A 23,883-nucleotide genomic window follows, 5' to 3' on the forward strand; every position below is an offset into this window, starting at 1 on the left:
TTAACTAGTTCGGACTTATTTTTGCTGGTAAAGACTTACAAGAGAAAATATTGCAGAAGCTTGAAGCATAGCAACCCCACTATTGGAGACTGGAAATAAATGTTAGTGAATTTTTTCGTTTTACAAAAACAAAAAAATATGAATGCGTGCTCACCACTGAAATATTTGTCATAAAATTACTGTTGCCTGGTCATGCTGCTCTTCAAGGAAATTATTTTTGTTCGAAAGCTGTATAAGCGCGTGTATAACTCTCATGACCTGCCTTCGAATATTTTTGCAAAGTCGGCTTAACATCACGCGTTTAAATGCTTGTTCCTATGCAGTATTCTTGGAAGATTCTTCATGCTTTTCAGGAATATTGCCAGGGGGCGCTCGGAGTGAAAACGACGTTGAAGTGAATCGGCTCCGGACTCTCAGGACGTACCTAAAACTCGGACCGTGCAATTCCACCTGTACCGGCTCTGTTAATCTAGCCCCAGTCGCCAACACCGTGACAAATCTGGTGGAGGTGAGGTCTGATGTCCCGTACCCCTAAGTTAAGCAGGAGTGCTGGTCATATATTCGAGGAAACGCCTGTTCACCGCACTAGCCGCAGGCAACGAGGCCTACCACCTGAGTTTTCCCCCTCGGGCATGACTACCGGCAGCCACGACGTCGTCGCAATGCCTGGCGCGACCCCCACCTACGTGACGTTTCAGAACCCCCACGTCCCAAAGACCTTACACAGGGACACCTACGAAGACGTCGACGACTGGTTGCAGCACTACGAAAGGGTAGCTACATTCAACCTCTGGAATGACGCCGCACGGCTTCGAAATCTATACTTCAGCCTTGAGGATAGCGCTCGGACGTGGTTCGAGAACCATGAAGAGCAGCTGTGTTCTTGGAGTGTGTTCAAACGTCATCTTGCGGCAACTTACGGTAGCTCAGATCGCCGGACTCCGGACTCGCAGCTCCACAGCAGATCAGCTCCGGGCTCGCAGGACGTACCTAAAACTCGGGCCGTGCAATTCCACCTTACCGTTCTTGTTAACCTAGCCCCAGTCGCCAACACCATGACAATATTGTCAGAACACATTGCAACCAGACCGAGGGTATTTCAATATGAAAATTACGTTCGTTCGCTGTAACAGTTTAGAAAAAAACGTACCGTCTTTGCCAAAAGTAACCAGGCTGCAGGATTTCCTTCTCAACCGTGTTTGGAGCCCTTGATCTATTTCAAGACAAGAAATGGTCTTTAAGATAAGAGTGATGGGCTTTTGTTCCGTACAGGTGATTAATGTCCTTAACTACACGGCTAAGGAGCAAATCGGGCAGTCTGGTTGCTTTTGGCAAAAACGGTACGTTCTTTCTAGCAGTGTTAGACAGGCGGCTGTTTGCGACGCCAGCCTCCGCCGTGGCAACGTACGCTTTCTTCGTTCCCACGCGTCCATTGAACCCCGGCGAAATTGAAACTTGCGATGTCATATGAAACCATGCGGACAGCACTGCCGCGCTCACACGACTGGCGCCGGCGCGCTCTCTCTCTTTGCTCTTTTCTCCTCTCTAGCAGTGCAGGTGCACGCCTCGCGGGTTGTCTTCTGCAGCTCCGCTGAGTCCGCTCACACCGGAGAATAAACAGTAGAACCAAGACATGCCTCGTCCCGTCTCGCGGAACAGTCTGCAGCTCAGTGTGAGTACCACTGACCCTTTATTTTACGATATATGTTCTTAAGGGAGTAGGTCTTTGGGAGCCTTTGTTGCTTTATTTGCCACCCATGTTGCTACACTTCCCTGCAGGAGGAAAGACTCGGGATTACGAGGACGGACCTTTGCGTGATAATTTCCTCTTGGGCTGCTTCGGTTGACGCTGCATGCAAGGCTGTGTTTTACGACCGGTAAGATATCCATTTTTTATACAGTGCGGCGTATTCACTGGAAATTAATCATCTTGTCAGTCATTGGCACCTGATAATTAAGATTAACAGAATGTGCTTATCTGCTGTTTATGTAAGAGTAAGAAAAGATTTTGCTTTAACTCTTTTGCACAAAACAGAAAATATGCATTTTTCACGAATCCTGATTTCAGCACATTCACTTGGACAAATCACTTTTATAGCAGTGGCAAATTTTACTGCTCATGAACAGTTTGCCCAAGCTGTACTAAAAAATCAATTCTGCATAATATTCTGCATCTGCTGGCGAAAACAAAAGTTTTCGCCAGCAGATGTTTGTACGAAAGGAAGATGGTGACATGAAAGCTGCTCGAGCATACATCGGCAAGGACTGCTGAAAGCCGTTGTCCTTATAACCGAGAACAAACGTCGCATGCTAGAGATGCTGGCTTGGCAGACACCTGCTGAAGCTGCCTTTAATGCGGCGTCTTCCTACAGCCTGGGATCTGCCGACACCTTGTCAATGGACCTAACCAGAGGTGAAGTCCCGGAAGTCTGAAATAATTCTGCCTATAGTTATTTTTCACTATGTGCCACATGCGCACCTAATAAATACCCATGAAACGGACAATTCTGGCTTTTTGTGTGAATGCATGTGTACTTTCAGGATGCTGTATATATATTATGAGCTGCATGTAAAATACCTGCACAAAAACAAACTCAACCCTGTGTTTGGTGCATGATGGCCTTAGCTGCCTCTGCGCCGTAACACCCATGAAATAAAAAATTGTCACAAAAAACAACATTAAACAAAAATGGGATTGCTTGGATGCCAATGATGCAAAGCCAGTGGACAAGCTTGGGTGGGCGATGCTGGGCAGCCGATGAGCCTAGCTGGATAGCACTTATTAAAAGCCATGAGTAAGCTTGGTTGCAAGTATTGGATTGCCAGTGAGAGTGGCTGGATGTACGTTATATAGGAGCCAGTGGGTATGCTTGGGTGGAAGATATTGGGTAGCTGTTGAGTGAGGCTGCATGCCAATAAATAACCTAGTCTGCCATTGGTGGCCATTGTTGGAAAGCCAGTCTAGTAGATTGGAATAAATCTTGGACGGGTAGGTCCCCAATGAAACACCATTATTGGCCCCAATATTGGGGTGGCCGGTTTCCTCCAATATTGGGCTGATGGCTGTCCATTGACGGCGTGCTCCTTGGGTTCATTGCCGCTTTTTCATTTTTCTCCCTTTGCTACCCACCACACGCGTATAGTTGCCTACTGATCATTGCGTAGTTAACCTTTATGTTCTATTTCTGTCTTTCTTTCCGTCTCAGTGTGAATTGCTTTAATATGTATATGGTAGAGGACCGGATTAACCGGTGGGCTATGGAAGATGCCTTTGTGAGTGTAGTTTGGCTGGGGATGACGGTGCATTAACAACTCGCCAGATACGCGACGTTGCTATGCTACGTGGTGACCGATACGCTACTGCACTTCGGAGCGATCGCCAAAGTTCTCTACTCCGACGAAGGTATTTTGGAAAAAAACATATTCACAATATTTTTGGTAACGCGAGCCCCATTTTCTTTAACTAAGCTGAGAGAAAAAGGCTCTTTTCTGACAGTAAGCTGCTCACTCCATACTCGAACATGGATCGTGCTTCCAATGTGGATTTAAAGTGTCCATATCAAAGAAAACCGAATAACGTTTGAAGGGGGAATCCTCAGTTCGCAAGCCAACGTTTCGACAACAGGACTTGTCTTCGTCTAGGCATAGAAGAAAGTGTCCAGTTATTAAGTATATCTTCTTTATGTCTCAATGTTTTAGTCCCCCGTAAAGGGGTCAATTGTGTTTTGTTTCCTTTCGTTTTACGGATGAAAATTAACATCCTTAGTGTTTTTATTTTAGTGTCATACTTGCCACGCAAATGTTTATATACTTTTCTCATTTATGCTGCAGTTATTTGGATCGAATGGTGACTTCTGGACATGCTAAATAATCATTTTGATTTATTTGTTGATTGATCGTGTAGCGACTCGCGTGGCGTTCACCACGTGCCGAAGAGGACATGAGAGCTCAGGAAGCTCGGGACCTTCGCCTCTTATCAAATAAATGTGGTCGCCAATGCCTGTCGATCTCCACAATCGATTGATTATTCCGAGGGCTTGTACTCACGTGCCAGGGGAACTCGGCGAAGTCGGCGCCGCTCTCCGGGTAGTGCAGGTTCTTGACTCGTCCGTGGATGCCGAATGCGTTGCGGGCTCCGCACGTAGGGTATGGGGCCTCGGGAAGTTGGGACTGCGGGAACACGGGGCCCAACACACCTACCGAAGGCGCCGGAAACGGAAGCGTCGCATCCACGGGCACCGGAGGCCGCCTCACTGGCTTTCGCTGCGTGTACACCGCCGACAAGCGTGCCTCATTGCTCGGCCAAATCTCTATAGTCAAGTAAAGAATGTAGCCGAGAATACTACTCAAAGGAAGCCCTCCAACCAATGGCATCGACAGACAGGAACCTCTCTGCAATTGAGGCATAAAGTAACGTTTCCCCCTCTCATACCAGTAGGTGTAAAGGGCGTTACGTTGGCGATAGTTCCAAGTCTATGGAAGAAAGGAAAGAGACTGCCTAGCCGGAGGAAAACATGGACAGAGGCTGGAGCTGTGCCCTCTTGAGAGGGACAAGAGTTCAGAGCTGACGCCAATGGCTGGAAAGACTCCTATGAGTGGTATTTACCGCTGAATTCTTGACTTGTAACCGACTATAATCTGTGCACTAAAGTTAACGAAGAGCCACGCCTCTTCAGTGCTTTAACTAAGATGCTAATGTGTTTCGCCGTAAAAAAACTCAGCACTTTGCAACACAAAACTATAGAAGATTTCACGGGGTTCATGACATGCTAACCGTTCGACTGAAAATCAAACTAATTTTGGCCTCAGGAGTTTTTCTCGTATCATATACGCCTTAAAGCAGACGGATGTGGTCCAGACGGTGATTTCGTCCCCCTTCGAGCATCTATCTCGCGTACATGAATCTGGCGATTCCATAAGCAAAATCTCACCTATAGAGACGCGAGTTATAACAGCATCATAAAGTGGCTGGTGGATCGTGTGGTTTTAAATTCCACCCGGTGTCATTTAATGGGCGCCGCAATTCGATAGCACGCGGGTATATATCCGCCTCCCTCGAAAACGACCGCCGGTGTCGAGATAGCACCCGCGAGCTTCATGTCAGAAACTGAACGCCTCTCTGCCACTCGGGCGGGTAGGAGAGATGGAAGCCCGCGTACATGGCGAGCGCTTTTGAAAAAGACGTCCTTTCTACTTAACGGGTTCCAACCAACCTGTTACTAAGACGGCGTTGGTCAAAAGGAATCCGTGCACGGACGCTTGGCCGCTTTCGCTACCGTTACCACCATCATCAGCGTGTAGAGGCATCCTCTATCGCCCCCTCGAGGCATGCTTCGCAGTCACGAATAAATGCATGTCAGGCTGACAGAATGCAGTTCGCTCTTTTACGGGGCAGTTGTGTGAAAAGCGCGGCGCAGAAAACTGTCGAATGCATATTGGCAGCCAGTGCACAAAATTCGCATTGTTTGAGAGTTTGCCGCAATTGCTACAGCGAAGGATTTGAGGGGAAGCAGTTGTTAGTTGCCCCCAAAATGCGCCTGGCCACTAAAACAAATTTATAGGATGCCTAATCAGACCAGGTACACTTTTCTACAGAAACGCGACTTTAGCATTTGTCTTTCCGGGCATGTGAAGCGCTCACAGCGGAGTTTTATTTATTTCCGGTTCTGAAAAATAATTGCCACGGAGGCACCATGGGTAATCCAAATCCATTTCTGCGTTATCTGCGCTGCCGCTTAGTTTGTCTCCCAAGCACTGAGCAGATAGCTATATCGCTACTCTGTCAATGAGGAAACACATCGGCCTGCATCGACTGGTTACGTTACTTCAAAGACGGTTACTTTCGCTGAACGCGAATGTATAAGTTGAGAAATGGTAAAAAACAATGAAGGGACTGCAGAGGCACGACGACAGCTTCTGCGGTCACAAATTTTTGAGTTCATGCAAAACCGTCGTCACAGTTCCTAAATGCTTGCCGGCCAAGGTTTTTTCTAACCAATAAACTCGCGCTTTGCTGCCTAAAAAACGTTGACATAGCGAAAGGGAGTGCATTTTGGCCAGGAGCGTAAAAGTGGACGGAGTTTTGGTCGCTGTCTCTTTGCGAGCGATACGTCCTTTTACCGCAACTGTGATGAATGAACGCTTACTTAGTTGTCGGTAGTGCTTCCCTCTCTGCAGTAGCAGTTGTGCTTAATCATCAATGGCCTTCGTTCTCGCACCGCATAATCGCCACGTGAGTTGTACGAAGGGTGTGCAGACGACGCACATTCCAAGTTGTTCAAATCCATGCGAAATCCGTCTCACTTCCTTAAGCACTGAACTTGAATAGCAGACTAATCTGTGTTGAGTGTTCATGGACACTGAGACTATGAGGTGAAACAGTCATTAGAAGAAGAAATTGGTATTCTGAATAAGAGACGCGGCAGATTTTATGCGTGCACTAGCTGCCACTCACTCTTTTGTCATTAGCAAACGAAAGTTTTCTGCTGATGAACCTCTCCTATCTATTTCAATTTAACCTCGTCTTGCGGCAGCCACGACCCCAGTAAATTTCTTCCCTTTCGTTTCAAAGGGCATATGTGTTTTCCCTGCCCACTCTGTTCACTTTTTTTCCCGGAGGGGAACGACTGCTGTCCACGGTGTCCTCGTTATTATTAGGAAACCCTGGCACAGCCGGCGTCTCGTCAAATGTCGGGCATCACTCACGATGGGGTAGTGGTTAGCCGGCGGAGGTCTGCGGTGCGGTCCGAAGGCGGGCTTCTTGGGGAACAGCTGCTCCAAAATCTCAGGCGGGACGGGATTGCCCGGATGCTGGAAGACAGGACCCCCGCGATGCGGAGGCTCCGGCAGCTTGCAGCACGTGCGCAGCATTCCGCAAGGGTTGAAGCTGGCGCCCAGCATCCGCTGCATGATGTCCGTCGCGTACGCCGGTGCCTCCGTCTGTCCGGACAAGACAAAGCACACGCACGCATTAAACGCGCCATTCTGCTGTACCAAAATCACAGCACTTGGTGAGTGGACTTCACTGGCGTTCTTCCTTTTAATTTGTTTTTTGTTCAGAACTCTCCGGTTCGTATGTCCCATTCCACCAGCGTAATGAAGACACGGAAGGAGACGGTGGACTGTTACCGGTTTGCGGGCTGGTGCATGTTAATCTATAATGGTGGAAATAGCACTAAAACAGCACTGTGCCTGTGTTGCGCTCTTGCTCCGTCATGTTTTATTGCTATTTCCACCATGATCGTAAACCATCAAGCCCACCTCTACACTCTTTTGAGGTTAACCCCGCACGCTCTCGTCCCCCCTCCAGAGACTCTGGCTACTCTATACAGAGCTGGGTTCCCATCGGCCGCGATTCTGCTTAGCCATTCGTATAATGTAAACTGCGGCCTATGTCCAGCGTTTTGTACCGGGTGCCTCTTACGTAGCGGCGAGCATTATAAGAGTGTTTCATTTTGATCGCGTTAAGTTTGGAGTCACAGTGGCCATGAGACGTTGCTTGAAAAGGGCTCAGCTCACCACTCACGTACGTGCTCGGACAAATTTATTTAAGCACTCTTTGTTCCCGCAGACTGATTGTAATTGTTTGCCGGCAGACTGTGTTAAATCTCTTGACCATATAAGGTTTAAGACTTGCTTCGCGTGCTTTGTTTACCTGCAGATCAGTTACGGCTGGTCGAGCGGGCTAAGCTAGAAGGAACAGCCAGAGGGCTCCTGGTCTAAGAGGTCCTCCTGGGAGTGTTTACATTTTTTTTAAATAAAGTTTTTTCCTCCTCCTCCTCCTTACTGCTTACGCGTTGTTGCATATGTTTATCAGTGTTTTTTCTTGTAGACATTTCCTTCTTGGGCTTCGCTGCCTGCAGTGTGATATAAGCATTCCAGACCCTTTTATTTCGCCTGCGACTCTTCGCCTCAAGGGGACGGAAGTGGTGCGCCCGACCGTCAGCTTTTTTGAGAAGCCTGTTTCGGAAACAAGTGCGAAATCCCGTTTTTGGAAGATTGTTGGTGAAAACACCTCACGGGGTGCTTGCGGTGGGTTGCCGCCCATATCTCGCCTGTAATTCCATGTGGAAGCACTCCCGTAGCGTATTTGTCTACGCAGCAGCACGTTTACATTCCGCTGATTTTTGAACGTGAACCGAGCTTTACCATCTAAAACAGGACTGTCAGGTTCGCCATGCCATCACGTCTATAACCTCTTTTCATCGCCACACACGCTCCGCCACAGCGCTTTCTGACGACAGCCATCCGCTTCGGCTGCGACTCAATAGTCCGGCAAGGTTTTGTCCCCCGTCGAACATGTCTAGCAATGAACTTGTTGCGTTTGGTGTCAACGGCAGCTCCTTTCCTTTAGTTTCATTCCTCCGTCCAGTTCTCGTTCAGCCGCACTTACTTCCAACATCTCCTCACCTAATACATTTAGAGCACTTAAACGTTTTTTGTCTCAATAAAGTGGCTATTTCCATACTCTACCTGTGGCCTAGTATTCTGAATATGAAATCACCTTTTTTTTTTTCTCGTTTCGTTATTTTCGTCAAGTAATAGATTTTTAGTTTGTATCATGTTGTTTTGTATTATAGTTGTTTCATTTTGCACCGGTATATATGTATTTTGTTTTCTTCCTCAGTCGTCAGTAGACATACTTGTATCCATTTTGGGATCCACGACTAGCCTCTGGCTAAGGATCCTTCAGTGTCTGATGTAATCCTTTGTCTACTTTGAAATAAATAAAGAAAGAAAGAGCGAAGAGGCACGCCGCATATTCCGTGCTTCCCAGTGCTCGGTGCGGATAGATAACGCGATCAGGTGCCGAGGCCAACAACGATGGGGAATCAAAAAAAAAAAAAAAAAAAACTATGAGCTGAAGGGTTACCCTCTGCGGCGCTTCTTCCAATTCTTTCAGCCCCTCCTTTATACCGATGTCTACTAAGAGTGAGACAACGCATCTTCTTTCGTCGAAACCAATTTATTGGCGCGATGATCATCACAGCCAATTAATTTTTTTCTCGCTGGTTTCCATAGCAACTGTGACACCAGCCGCTATGGGAGCGTGTGTTTCCTCGTTTGTGTCGGGGACTGTAATAAGGATTCGAACCGAATACTTCTGAGTGTGTGGCATGCAATAAAGACCCAATAAAGATGCAATAAACTCTTTGGCAAACTTTGTTCAACACTCTCAACTGGAAATCGTCAAGCAAAACCATTCTAAACAGTGCTTTCGTACGTCTTAATCAACTTCATCCATGCTAAACACACGATAATAATTTTTTTCCGTTATCATCGATTATTTTGGATTCGCACGGGATAAGTATCAGGCGGATATCCTTTTATCTTGAAAAATACACTGCTGCAAGACTGTAGGTGTTGATGGGCTTCGAACAGAGAGTTGAACGAAACGAGCTCGGTCTAATTGAAGTGATCATTCTATTAGCGTAATTCTTGAGTTCGCCTTTCATGAGTTGATAATTTTCTGGCCCAGATTCACACAAGTGGGAAGGCATACCGAGTCTGCACTCCGTTCTTGCTTATGCAGGCTTTTCTGCTCGGCTTCGTCGGCATCAGCAATCATACGTGCATCGAGTGCCTTTCACTGCTGTCATCTGAATATGACGCTTCAGCTCCCGATCAGCCCCCTGCTGGCAGTGTCGTTTGAGATGTGGCGTCGGCAGCAGCTTCAGTTTGCGGAAGCTTCTTTTGCCTGCTACATTGCTCCCTTGTCAAGCCGTATCAGTGTAAGGTGCTACATTATTAGGGACACTTAAACTCATCCTTTAAGGGTATGACGCGAGAGCGTAAGCTACCAGCCCACATATAAAGTCACGCCTCAACAAAGCCGCATGGACGTAACGAGAATGCAAACGGCAGCCTGATATCACCCTTCCATGTGAAGGGAGCGACCAGAGTTGGTAGTCTCTTCCCGGCGTAGCTGCGGCCACCCGAGGTCTCGCTTCGGCTTATTGCTTTCGCAATAAAAAAAAGGATGCCTTTCCCCGCATCATCCCGGTCATCGTATGTGCCCAACAGCGTTTAACGGCTCTGTAACCAGGGGCGATCGCCTGTGCCTCCCCTATACTAACTTTTTTTATTGTAGCTTTTTAATTCTTGCCTCTATTATCCCATATATACATTCTCTTTAGCCCACAGTCGTAAGCAAGCCACATATATGTGATAGACCGACCGACATCTGTAAAACCCCGCTGTAAGCAGGGTAGGGGATGGAGATGGCTGGACAGTATGAAAAACAACCGAACTGAGGTTTCCCTTCAGATCTTTTTCACGGTGCTTTAAGCAAGCTGTACGAACGGCCATTCATGGCACTGAGCTAGCGGGTCTGGATTTCTATCTTGACATGCCTGTCGACTCGCCCATCCCGACACTAGTGCAGCGATGCGACTGACAGTTCGCACAAGACCGGACTTCTTGCTGAACGGGGCCTTTAACCAAGGACCAATATACTCTCCTTGACGCTGTTGCGTGAAACATACGACCGAAGGCAGATTATCATTCTCTGTGCCATTTAATCTGCACTAGAAACCATGGTTGTCCGGGGCGCGCCCAATCATTTCCAGCTCACCGTCGAGTCAAGGAGGAAGTTACAATTCTCACTCAGCAGGTTTTAGCATACAGTGGGTTTTAAGGTGGAGTTACGGTAAGCGTTTGTAAAAGCAAGTTTGCCCTTATCTACGTCGTTTCATTTTTCCTCGCTCAATCCGCTAACATGCGTCACTAGTTGCGGATCATCCAAACCAACCGCACTAACCTTACCGCACTTCTTGTAAAGCTTCGAGGTCTCACCTTGTTTCCGGTGTCCCTCCTCATGCGAGACTCGACAGCCGGTGCGCTGTCATTGGCCCCTCTCTCCCCCGAAACGGCGTCGTCGGCGACCCGGTCGTTGCTTCGCTCGTCGATGGGGATCAGGAGTTCCGACCCGCCGAACGGGGGCGGCGGAGCGGCGACCTGGTCCAACCTAGGACTTGCCACATAGCCGTCTTTGCACAGGTAGAAAGGCACGCACACGCACTCCTGGCCGCCCAAGTCCGCCATCGGATACTCGGGAGGCAAATCTGAGCCGCTCACGTACGACGCTCCCAGAGCGTTGCCGAACGGCCCTCGCCCTTCGTCCAGGTGCTTCCCGGGCCGAGGACCGCTGCGGTTGATGGTCGAGGACGCGGTGTGCTTTTCCACGTTGTAGCCGTAGCCTTTCTTCTCGGGCCGAACGATGGGCGGAAGGGCGTTCTGAGGCCCCTGCGGCTTGCGCGGAAAGTACGCAGGTTGGCCGGAAGGCGTCGGAGGGGCCGCGGGTGAGTACTCGACCATGGTAGGGCCGTTGGGACGGCTCTTGACTGTCGAGAAGAAGCCGCTGGGAACGAAGTGTTGCGAGCTGTCAGGGCGATGGCGATCGGGTTTCTTCTCGGGGACTCCTATGATCGGAATGAAGCCCTTGATGGGAAAGTAGCTTTCCGGATCGTTCACTATCCTGGACTCGGGCACGGGATCAGAAAAGCCGTTGCTTCTGCCACTCGTCGCGTCAGTGGCACTGCCGTCGCTAACGATCTTTGCTTTGCGGAAACCCGACGTTCTCGACTCGGCGTTCGTGAGTGTGGGATCCCGTTCGAAGAACTTTGATCGCTGCCTGGCATTGCGGCCCACGATAATGACGCTCCCCGATGTGGTGTTGTACAGCTCGGTGTCATTGTGCACGCTGTCTAGCACAGTCATGCGGTAGGTGATCGTTTCTGGCTTGGCCGTCGTAGAATTCGTCTCCTCTGAAAGGAATGTTCACACGACATTCAAAAGGTGGCAAGACAGTTTCCTGCGGCAGCACGCATGAACGGTTTCTTAAACCGTGTCAGGGCGACGCGTGCACGTAAAATGGCACTTGTTACAGTCAGGCACTGAATGAATGTATACACATTTTGACGCTGCAGACATTAAAGATAGTAAAAAGAAAAAGACGAAAAGGAGAAAAACCTGGTATTTTGTACAACTATATCAACTGCTACTTCATTCCATGAATCGACGATTGCCTGAGTGGTGGGTTACGATACACAGGCATCAATGCCCTTTTTCTTTCGATTGTTATTTGTGTCTTGCTCCTGCTTCGCTGCTCTTCCAGATTTCTTTTAGTGCGTAGCACTACTATCCGCAATCACGGATTTCGCCGATGTCTGCCCGAAGCCGCTCTCTCTCTCTCTCTCTTCATGAACTTCAACTGGAGAAAGAGAAGGTGGCTACGCGCATCGCACGGCTCAGCATTGAGGAGGCGGAGCGGCCGCATAGCTGCAGCAGAAGCCGCTCTTTCTCTCTCTGTCCATCCGTCTCTTCGTGAACTTGAAGAGAAGGAAGGGAAAGTGGCGACGTCCGCATCATGCGACTTAACACTGAGGTGGCGGAGCGGCCGCGTAGATGCACCCAGTGAGAGAGTAAGACAGTGAGAGAGGGGACATGTCAGTTGCAGACGTGGCGGCCGTGACTGGGCAGCGTTTCACAAAGGTGTGGTACTCCGCAGTGAGCAGTCGTGTGTCGCTCGCGCGTCCTCAACTTCGGCATCTCCCCCCATGCATCAGTTTCTCCTCAACCTTCACGGACAGCAGACGTGCACGCGCGGTGCTCCCTGGACCTCGGCTCCGAGCTGCTCGCCGCGCCGTGAAGGTGCTTTTGCTTACCTCCGCGCCTTAACTGGCGCTTGCCTTTAAGCGTGTTTCCCTCTCTCTTCTCTCTTTTCTCCCCTACAATCACACCCCCGACCTTTCGGCCGCAGAGCAGTGCATTGTAAAGAGGTACATTGTGCCTATTTTAGTTAATTTATAGTAAGGACCATTGAAGACGGGACGCGGCTGCGCCGCGCGTTTGCTTCGCGTCGCCATGGATGAAGCCGGGCCGTCAGGTACTGCGGCGCAGGTTCTCCATGCTTGACATGCTGAAGTGCAACGGTTAAGCGGTGCTACGCACCTACTTCGCATTTGATCAACTACGCAAATCGGCCGTAATTTTTTTTTGTGCATGGTCTAGCCAGAGGTCTGGCCTCATGATCCTTATCAGGAAAGCTGCAGAAACGTTAGTTTGAAAGAACAAATCAAAATAAAAAAACAGCGCCGCTACTTAATACACTGGACACCTTCACAACTATGGCTGTGGCTTTCTGAGGGGCCGAACTATCCGCGTGCGCGTTCGCTCTGAGCTTAGTCCTGTGCCGTGTGGTGTCACTCAGGGCAGTGTTTTGAGCCCCTTTCTTATCAACTTGGGGCTCTCGGGTCTGGCGATAGCATCAGCTACCTATTGTCATGTTGTGCGTGTTGCCATCTACGTTGCCGACGTAGCGCTCTTCGCTTCCTCCCCAACATCAAAGTGACACCACACAGTTCGCCCCCTCCAGCTCGCTCTGGACAATGTAGTGGGCTTCCTGACGAACATCGGCCTAACCGTCTCGAGTGACAAGACCAAGGCACTCCTGGTCCGCCCCCGCGGGTACAGGGCGCTCCGGGGGCTCACCACACTTCGTCTCGGCGGCCAACCTCTCCCGTGGAGCAAGCAGGTCCTATATTTGGGTCATCTCATCTACTGATCCCTCAAGTGATCTCCCGCAGTCAAGGTTCTCCGCAAAGAGACCCACAGAGTCGCTGCACAAGCTCGTCGCTTTCCTGCGCGCGGCGAAGGTGCCACACCTGCACTATGCCAGCGACTTTATGATGCTATATGGCCACGTCCCAGGTGCTCTACGCCCTTCCTCTCGTCAACCTCGCGCCATGCAAGTTGCACTCCCTCGACTCAGACCATCGGACAGCACTCCGGCTCTTCTACGGCCTGCCAAGTTTCTCTACAATCCCTACCCATCCCTGCCCTCTCACTGTTTTTTTTTTAAGGTTGCTTTTTGGTTGTTTTTTTTCCAACATGTCTGCTCGATGCATGGTTTATATATATGCTGTCTACTGCCTGGCACTGCCATTCAAGCCTTCGGAGGCTTTGGCAGGCCTGTATTTGTACTGGAAAAAGTAAATAATACATTTTTATTATTATTATTATGCGGACACACGCTTTTCTCCCGTCTCCCTCAGAGCGCTCCAAACGCTGCTCAACCATGTCGAGCGCATGCATCGGGCACCTGAGTGCGCCCCTCTGCTCCACTATCTGCGCAACAACAGTCGCTCACGAGTGGGAGGGGCTGTCCTAATACTGAACGAGCTCCTGGGATCACCACCCAAGTTAGCGCAGCTACTCTGTCAAAACGTTTCACTCAGGAGAATGGTGTCCCTCAGGGGTGCATCTTGAGTACCACGCTGTTTATAGTAAAAATGAACTCCATAGTAAAAATAATCCCAACGACCATCATGCATTCAGTCTATGTCGATGACCTACAAATAGCATGTACATCCTCTAATGTATCAACGTGTGAGAGACAAATTCAATTAACAGTGAATAAACTAGCGACATGGGCAGATAGAAATGGTTTCAGGTTCTCTGCACAGAAATCAATAGCCGTTTTATTCTCACTTAGACGAGGTTTGCAAGTGGACCCTACAGTTTACCTCAATGACATTGCTCTCCCAGTAAAACACGAACATAATTTTCTAGGCATTACTTTCGACAGAAAGCTTACTTTCCTCCCCCACATAAACACCCTTAAAAAGAAAGCCTCCCAATCTTTAAATATACTCAAAGTGCTGTCACGTAAACGCTGGGGAGCCGACAGGACATGCCTTCTGCAGATTTATCGTTCAGTTGTACGTTCGAGCTTGGACTACGGTTGCATAGTCTACGGTTCCGCAAGACCCTCATACCTAAAACGACTAGACCCAGTCCACAACCTAGGTCTGCGTCTTTCGACCGGGGCATACAGGACGTCGCCTGTGCGAAGTGTGTATGTAGAAACGAACGAACCATCTCTTGAGGACAGAAGAACCATGCTAACTTGTTCATACATTCTTAAGATCCGTTCGCTACCAACACACCTCTGCTACCCCATAGTAACAAAGTGCCCGTCCAGAACCCTGTTCAACAACAAACCGCAAGCAGTCAGACCCCTCCTCCTCCGCTTCGAACAGATGTGCGAAGAAATAAAAATACTCGATACACTCCCCGACATTGCACAATGCCCTGATCCATTACCCCCTTGGTATAAATTTCCCTGTGTATGCGACCTTACTTTAACACAGTTTGACAAACAACAAACTCCACACGAACACATATTACAAGAATTCCTGACATTAGAGGAAAAATACAAAGACCACAATACATTTTATACCGACGGTTCTAAAACTACCTCATATGTTGGTAGTGGTGTCGTAGAAAACAATCGCCAGAAAACAGTTAGGTTGCCCAATTGTGCATCAGTGTTCACTGCAGAAAGTTATGCCATATCCATAGCTGTGGAAAAAATAATAAAATGCAATATTGAAAAGAGTATAATCTACACTGACTCCCTCAGCTTAATCACAGCATTACACTCTAAAAATGCAACAGAACCTGTAGTGGGAAAAATAATACATTGTATAACATCAGCCGAAACACGAGGTTACAAAATTAAATTCTGCTGGGTACCTAGCCATGTCGGAATCGTAGGTAACGAGACAGCTGACGAATGTGCAGCAGCTGCCCGAAAAGCAAAAATAGAAAAAGTAAATGTACCACGCAAAGATGTTTTGAAATTCATACAAAAAAAGCTCAGGGAAAAATGGCAAGCCTCATGGAAAAATGAAATAAACAACAAACTACACGTCGTGAAACCAGTTGTCGAAGAATGGAAGTCATGCAGTCACCAGAAACGCTTCATGGAGGTAATATTATGTCGCCTTCGAATAGGACACACGCATCTTACTCATAGTTACATTCTCAAAAAAGAAGATGAACCCATATGTGAAGACTGTGGACATGGACTGACGATAAACCACATTTTAATTTCATGTAAAAAACTCGAAAAGCTACGGAAAAAGCATTTCACTCTATTTTACACCAAACAGATACCATTCCATCCATCACTTCTCCTAGGAGAGAATGCAATTGTAGACATTTCATGTGTCTTTAGTTTCTTAGAAGAAACATCCTTCCTGAACAAGCTATGATATCTTAACACTTCATTCCTTCTAAAAAAAAACCATAATATACCTTGTGCTTGGCGCATGATAGCCTGAGTTGCTTATGCGCCATAAAACACAACACAACAACAACAACCAAGTTAGCGCACCTCTCCAGACCTCCCCATCCTCAAGTTCCCACAAACCTCCCGAGTGTAACAACGAAACGTCTCAGCCCGCTCTGTGCTCTACAGCAAGTAGCCGCTGTGCACCATGAACTTAGAGTTCATCTAAACTGATGGATCCGTTTCCAGCCAAGGAACTCTGCAGCTTGTGTTGCCCCTGCTGGGGCTTGTAAAAACAGTGAAGGCTTCCCACCTTCTCAACCGTCGCAGAGCTCACCGCCATAGACCTTGCTCTCGCCCTCGTGTTTGATATGCCGCATCCAGTCGTGTCTGCTCAAGCACGAGATAGGCCACAACCTCCCGCTTGTCATCGTTGCCAAGCTCGACGAGTTGGAGCTACGCGGAGCTCAAGTCGTCTTCCAATGGACGCCCTCACATGTTGGCGGCCATGGAAATGAGACCACCGACCAGCTAGCAAAGCAGGCGCACCACCTCCCCGTGCCTCTCTCGACATCAGCTTCGCACTATGATGCAGCGAGGCTCATCATCTCTCGCTACGTTCGCCGCCACCACCCTGAAAGCATGTGGCCGCCAACCAGCGCATCGGCCTACTTGACGCGCGAGCCTTCGACCGTGGCGACTTAGCCTACTACGACTGCGTGTCGGTTGTGTGTGGACTGCCGAGAGCATGTTCCGCCTCCTGCGTGTTGCCATTGCTGTGTATGTTCTGTCACGGCCGGTCTCGAGGGAGAGCGCGTTTCTCTCTTCTCTTACGGCCTCTCCAATGGGGTATGTTTCCACCGCCCGCCGCGCCTCGGTGGGGTCGCCACCGCCCCACTGCTTCTCCTCCGCTACAGCCGTTCACACGCAAGGGAAACGCGCGCTCGCTCTTCGCTCCGCCCGCATCGGTTGCAACCGGCAGGTCCTGATATTTCACCCCTTATGGCTTATAGGAAGAAGCCGTAATCAGCGTCTGATTTATCGTGTATGAGCAATAAAAATAGTCAATAATGCGCGTGCGCGCCTTCGTCAGTGCTGTCGCGCACGGTCGAATGAAGTTTCGGGTGCACTTACATCAACACTTTTTGCTGCTAAATTTTTCACAAAAATATATGTACCATTTTATGCAGTGTGCCTTTGAAAGCTGTAAGCAGGTACAGCGCGACCTGACGCTAGTGCATGGCAAACTAAAATTCATAGCACGTCTCAGATTCAGAGTAAGGAACAAAAATTTACGCATACAGTTAAAATTTCAGTTCTCTAGTGAAGTGGGCTGTTCTAGCTTCGTTTAAAACAAATCAGTAGGTTGAACTTCGTACTGTGAAAAACTGCGCCGAAATAAACACACCACAAGAAATAAGACGGGACAAAGGCGCTGTACAAATATGAACCAACTAGCCCAAGAAACGGTATTAATGAAGGTTGAACTTCAGCAGATGTATACGTAGTCTCGCGACTGACGCACACGTAGACAGTCGTAGTCAGTTTAATACAGTGATAAAAAACAACAACATTTAATCAAGGAAATGGGCATAAACAGATATGCATAATTGAAAAGAGCAACAAGCAATAAAAAAAAAAAATGTCCTTCAAAGTTAACACATTGCACTCATTCATCAAAACGGTACATGTGGCTTGAAAATTAGTCTCAAAATCTTTCTGGACGGTTTGTGCACATAAGGAGCTGGCCTTTCATTCCTGTCTGTCACTTTCTTAGCATAATTGACAAGAAGGATTCTGATAAATTTCTCACTTATTAAAGAAGCGGACCTTATAGCATAGCTATTGTCAATGCCTTCCGGGCAACTCAGCAAAGGTGTGTTCTCAAGTGCTGGCTGGATTAAGACTTGAAGGACTTCAAGGACATTTGTGTGTGGTAGGTGCAAGACAGATTTAAAAAAAAAAGACACAACCTTGTCCAAGAGGGCTACAGACTCTGGTTTTGGATAATGCAGTCCGCTAGAATCTTGTCCTCGCAGAATATAGTGTACTTTCTGCTTCTTTCGCTGGTTTCAAGAAGGATAGCACAAGCGTCACACCCGAAGTCACTGATTAACTTCACAATGTATCCAGCGACGTAAGCTAAACAAGAATACGTGACAGTGGGTAATGGGATGACAGGAGATACCATCACTTCTTTCAGTTCCTCGGTTACTGATTGCGGCAGAGCTGAAATGATTTCGTCAGTGTCGACACTAGGTGCCTAGGCGCGCAATACAGCGCGACATACAATTCCTATAGTCACCTCTGAATAAATAGCACAGAGAAAAGCTTTTATATTAATTATTGAGGAGTGTCCCTTGAGTAACAGTGGCCAATGTGTAATAAGCAAAGCATTCTACCAAAATAATGGGGCAGCGATTGCTCTCTAAGGCAGGCATTACTGCACAGATAGTTGGAACTATTAGTTCAAAAACATACTAGAAAAAGAAAGAAAATATTGCTAGGAATTAGTGCTTGGAATTGATTTCCTGTTTATTTTTCATGAAATAATCATGATATCATGTAAACATTTCATTAAACCATCGTTTATTTGCAAAATTAAAATAATGTTTATAATACAACATAAAACATTTGCTGGTCTATAAATTATAGCAAAATTGATAACAAAACTTAAAAGCGTTTACTCTGACGTTATACTAATACTTTGTCATGTAAGCATTGTGCAACTTACATTACATTTTTATAAAATTATTTTCATCTTCGGTGTTACCGCGATGGTTTCTCATCTAGCGCTGAAAGATGGTTTTGCCATTGTTGCTGTTATGTTTGCCTTGAAGAAGCTTCGATGTGATCATGCTCATTCATTTTTTTTATTCATCTTCTTGTACAGGCTCGGGAAAAAATTCAGATTAAAATGAACAAAAATAGATACCATGCCGCAATACATGTCATATGCTTTTCGAACGTTTGCTGAGCGACAGTGTTTGTTAATATAAAGACTCCATTCACGTGTGCAGCACGCTGACAGGATGCCGCTGCAGCCTTTACCTTCTGTAATCTTTCATTTAGGGGCTGCACTCACCACGAAACCCGCGGGCGACAGCGCGAAACCAGGCAAAAGCCACCCGCCGCCACTGAAGCAGATGCGGAGCGAACAGTGAGCAGGTCGCGCCCCTTGCGGCGGCGGAGAGCGTAACTCAAGGAGAAAAGTTCCCATTGTTCACGCGGCGATTGAGAAGGCCGTAAGAAAGAGCGCACGCTCTCTCCCTCGAGACCGGCCGTGGTTCTGTGTGGTGCCCCGCAAGAAACCCTCGAGCGCTTGCTCTGTGCATGCCCTACCCTACAACAGCAGCGAGCCGCCCTTCAACTGGGATACCGACACCTGGAACTTCCCTCGGCGGCCTTTGGTGGTGTGTTGTACCCGAACTGTGCGCCAGCGAAACAAAGTGCCGACCTCAGGCTCCTTCTAGTTTTTCCGGAGGACTCCCACCTTCGCCCCCACCTCTAAACACCGCGGGCGTGTCCTTCTAGCGTTGCCGCGCCATCTCTCCCCCCCCCCCCTTTATGCCCCTTGCCCATCCCTCCATTCACTTATCTCTTCTTGCCCTTCCTCTGCACAGCCCCGTTGTGGTGGTCCCTAAACGCTACTAGGATACAGTTATAGGGCTGTGCCCCCAATTCTTCACATTCCTTATCCCCCCCCCCCTTTCCCCCCATCAATGAATGAATGAAAACTTTATTTCCACCGAAAAGGAGCCCTTCATCTCCCGCCCCGGCACGCAGGCTGGGGAGCGGGTCAGGAGGGCCCCGCGGGCTGAGGTCAGGTGAGGTTACAAGCACTCTTCACGGCCTCAGCCGCCAGGCGGGTCGCGTGCCGCTGAACGGTGGGATCTCCGCTCCGCAGCCAAACCTCCCAGGCCTCCCTACTATCAATGTTAATGCCGGCGCCTGGGGAAACGGCGCATAGACATATTATATGATCTAGCGTGCCTTTTTGGCCGCAATTTTTACATTTAGAATCTTCTTCCTCCCCGGTCTGTGTTAAGAAAACCCAGACAGGGCAGATGTAGTTATCGACTTGTAATCGCCTCCAGATGCGTGCTTCATTGTTAGTGAGAGACCGATCTGGGGGAGGGTATACTTTTCGATCTAGTTGGTAAGATTCTATGATCTCATTGTATGTGATAGCGCAATCTTTAATTCCCTTGCATTCGGGCTGTTCTACCGCTGCCCGGTGGTAGAGATCTCGGGCCAGCAGGTGCGCAGCTTCGTTGCCAGGGACAGACTCGTGTGTTGGTATCTATATGATGGATAGTTTTGGTCTGTGTGCCAGTGCATGCGAGCGCTATTGCGACCTCTTCAGCTGCACTGATGTCACGGGTGCGTGCTGATGCCGCAATTTTAGGTGCACCTTCTCCATTTACTACTGCCGAGACAGCTGCTCCGTGTCGTCCGCATGATGCGTCTACATAAGCAACTTCATCGACTGCTTTGCGTTTAATTCTTTTAGCGATGGCTTTGGCTCTGTGTTCTCTGTGTTCTTTGTTGTAGTCTGGGTGCATGTTTCGAGGTAAGGGTGGTACCAGTATGTGTTCCCTTATGTTGGGTGGGATAGACGTTTTCGTCTGTGGGCCTCTGTCTGATTGGAGTCCGACCCAGTCTAGGATGGCTCTGCCTGTCTCTGTCTGACTTAGTCTTCCCAGTTAAGAGATTATGACAGCTTCAGTGAGCTCTTGCCATGTATTATGAATCTCCAGCTTCTCTGTTGATGTGGAGACAGGGAGGCCTAGTGCGCGTTTGACGCATTTTCGAATTATGACGTCGATTTTTTCACGTTCTGTCTTTTTGAGATTGAGAAAAGGTGTGGCATAACATACGCGACTGATGATGTAGGCCTGTGTCATTTTGAGTAGACTACGTTCCTTGAGACCATGTTCCTCTAAGCGCTACTCTTCTGAATACGCCCGTAACTTGGGCTGCGTAGTTCTCCAATTTTTTGATGGTGTTTGTGTTCTGCCCTCTTGCTTGGAGGATCATTCCTAAGATTCTAATTTCCTCTACTTGTGGAACCGGGTAGTTTTCAACATTTATCTTTATGTCTGCTTTATTTTTCTTATATTTGGGGTTGTAGATGAATAGTTCTGACTTTTGCGGTGATCAGGATAGACCGCGTTCCGCAGCGTACTCAATCACCTTATTTGCGGCAGCCTGGAGTTTGTTCTCTATCTCTGCGTCGCTATCTTTATTTATCCAAAGATTTATGTCATCTGCGTACATGCTAAATTTTAAGTCCGGTATTTGCTTTAGTTGGTACTGGTAGCCCCCTCATAGGAATGTTAAATAGAAAGGGAGACAAGACAGAGCCTTGTGGCGTTCCCTTGCTACCCAAGGTGACTGTGGGTGATTTGGCGCTTTGAAAGCTCTTGGTGACTTCTCTGTTTGTGAGAAAATCTTTGATATAGTTATAGGTCTGATTCCAACCCCAACTTCTTGGAGACCTTCGAGCACTGCCTTATGCTTGACATTGTCGCAGGTTTTGGTTAGGTCAAGTCCGGGAATAGTCTTTGTATCTGAAGGTTCATGTGTTATGATATCGTATCTAAGTCTGAGCATCACGTCCTGTGTGCTTAGCCCCGGCCTGAAGCCCACCATTTCGTGTTGCCAGAGGTTCTCTTGCTCCATGTATTTGGTAAGTCTCGTCTGAATAACGCGTTCCATTAGCTTTCCCACACATGAGGTCAGTGATATGGGTCTTAGGTTTTCTAGTTTTGGCGGCTTTCCCGGTTTGGTATGAGGACTATACTGACATTTTTCCATGCCTGCGGTAGTTGTCCAGTCTCCCCTACCTTATTAGTGTATTCTGCCAGGGCTGTGATTCACTCGTCGTCTAGATTTCTGATAATAGTGTTCGTGATACCGTCAGGTCCTGCGGCCGATCTTGTCTAATCCAATAATCTCAGCTCGGACTTCAGCACTAGTGCTGGGGGCGTCTAAGTCTAGGTTAGGTTTCCCCTCATATGCTGGTAACGTTTCGGTTTCCGTTTGTGCGATGTAAATTTCTATCAATTTACTCATCAATTGTTCGTCCGAGCCTTCGAAGGCATGCTTATCTTTAGTTTGATTTACGTTGGCTTGTGCTTTAGACTTTTCCGGATCGAGCATGTGTAGTGGAATGTTGCATGTTTTGGAGAGGCTCATGCCTTGTTCCATTTCATCACATCTGCTACACCAGTTTTGTTCATTTAGTTTGATGGCGTATGTCTCCATCTCTTTATTATGTCAAGCTAGTGCTCTCCTAATATTACGGTTCCATCTTTGTGTTTTTAGGCTTTTCTCTAGGTCCTGTTTCTTGTTCCACATGCTTAGGAGTTTGCTATCGATACTCGGCGGTGCATCTTCGTCTTCTAGTGTGACTGTTGCTTCCTCCACGTGTTTCTTTAGTGTTTGTGACCGCTTGTCGATATCGTCGATTTTATCAATTCCCTCGGTCTCTCGTATTTGCCTAAATCTTTCCCATTCCGTGATATTGGGTTGTTTGCGTTTTCTAATTTTGATTCCTTTTCCTAATGTGAGTGCAATAATGAAGTGGTTACTACCTAGGGTTTGTTCGGTGTTTTTCCAGTCCGCTGTACTTACATTCTTGCTTAATGTCAGGTCGGGGGTACTGTCCCTGCTGACGCTATTACCCGTGCGTGTGGGTGCATTTGGATCAGTGTGCAGGGTGAGTCCTAGTGTTTGCATGTCTTCCCATAATTGTCGTCCCTTAGGATCCTGCCGATCGTACTCCCATTCCTGATGGGCTGCATCAAGTCACCGGCTATGATAAGCGGGTTATTTCCTGCGATCTTTAGCGCTTTTCGGAATAGGACTTGAAACCTAACTTTCCTTTGCTTCGGAGTGCTGTATATATTCAAGAGAAAGATACTCTTTCGGTCTTTTCTTCCAGTGATGATTTCGGTTAAAACTGCTTCTATATCACGAGATGTGATCTCGTGATTAGTAGCGGCTATTTTTCTCTGGATAAAAGTCGTGACTTTGGACTTTTCGCCCCTATCGCTGCTGTGGCTTTGATATCCAAACAATTTGGTTGGGTTTTTCCCAGTCTCCTGTATCATGATAGCTATGGGCGTGTCGGCAGTTTGTTCTATGTATTGTTGCAATAGCGCTCGTTTTCTCTGGTACCCTCGGCAGTTCCACTGCCAGATTGTGGAGTTGTCTTTCTGATTATGGCTTTTGTCCATGATTGTTACTCATTGTTTCTTCTAGTTTTGCAATTCTGTTACCGGATTCAGAGAAGGCCAGTGATGCTTCCTGCATTTGTTTAGTGAGATTTTGAATCTGCACTTGCATCTGTCCCTGAGCCCCTAGAAGGTGCTGGATTAGCGTGTTAATATTCTCGAGTTGCTTATCAAATTTGTCATTACGTTGTTCAAATTTTCTATTAATGGTTATAAACGGATCGGTCTCTCCCCTTTACCTTCTGTGGTGGCGGCCGGGTGAATTCCAAGTTCATACCATTTGATTCCTCTGAAGTAGAATTAGTAGTAATTGAATTTGTGTTTTTTTGGTACCTTATTTGATTGATTTGCCGGCGGGCTCTTAGCCGTGGGCTTTTCGGTGAATTTAGATTTAAGTTCCTGAATTTCGCGACTAATTTGTTTGATCCTCTCTCTACGTTCTGCGTTTTCCCCTCTAAGTTTTTCCATCTCTCTATTGTCAGCCTGGGAGGTTTTGCTAGTGAAGCTTACGGTCTTGTTGTCTGCTGACTGGAGTGGGCGCCATGGATGCTTGGGATCTCTGGGAGG

General features: G+C 47.8%; 1 protein-coding gene across 3 annotated transcripts in view; it reads right to left on the minus strand.

Annotated features, from left to right (window-relative positions):
* The window catches only part of LOC146187775 (uncharacterized), a 98,627-nt gene that overhangs the window by 30,753 nt on the left and 43,991 nt on the right, over window positions 1–23,883 (minus strand). For all 3 annotated transcript variants that reach the window (XM_084603534.1, XM_084603533.1, XM_084603532.1), the window contains exons 3-5: window positions 10,795–11,765; window positions 6,706–6,939; window positions 4,048–4,263 (exon numbers count right to left, since the gene is read on the minus strand). In XM_084603534.1, the coding sequence (XP_084459660.1) occupies window positions 4,048–4,263; window positions 6,706–6,939; window positions 10,795–11,765 (1,421 nt within the window). The remainder of the gene's footprint in view (window positions 1–4,047; window positions 4,264–6,705; window positions 6,940–10,794; window positions 11,766–23,883) is intronic.

This window comes from Amblyomma maculatum, chromosome 5 (genome assembly GCF_055883805.1).
Source record: "Amblyomma maculatum isolate TAMU_Amacu chromosome 5, ASM5588380v1, whole genome shotgun sequence".
Lineage (NCBI taxonomy): Eukaryota > Metazoa > Arthropoda > Arachnida > Ixodida > Ixodidae > Amblyomma > Amblyomma maculatum.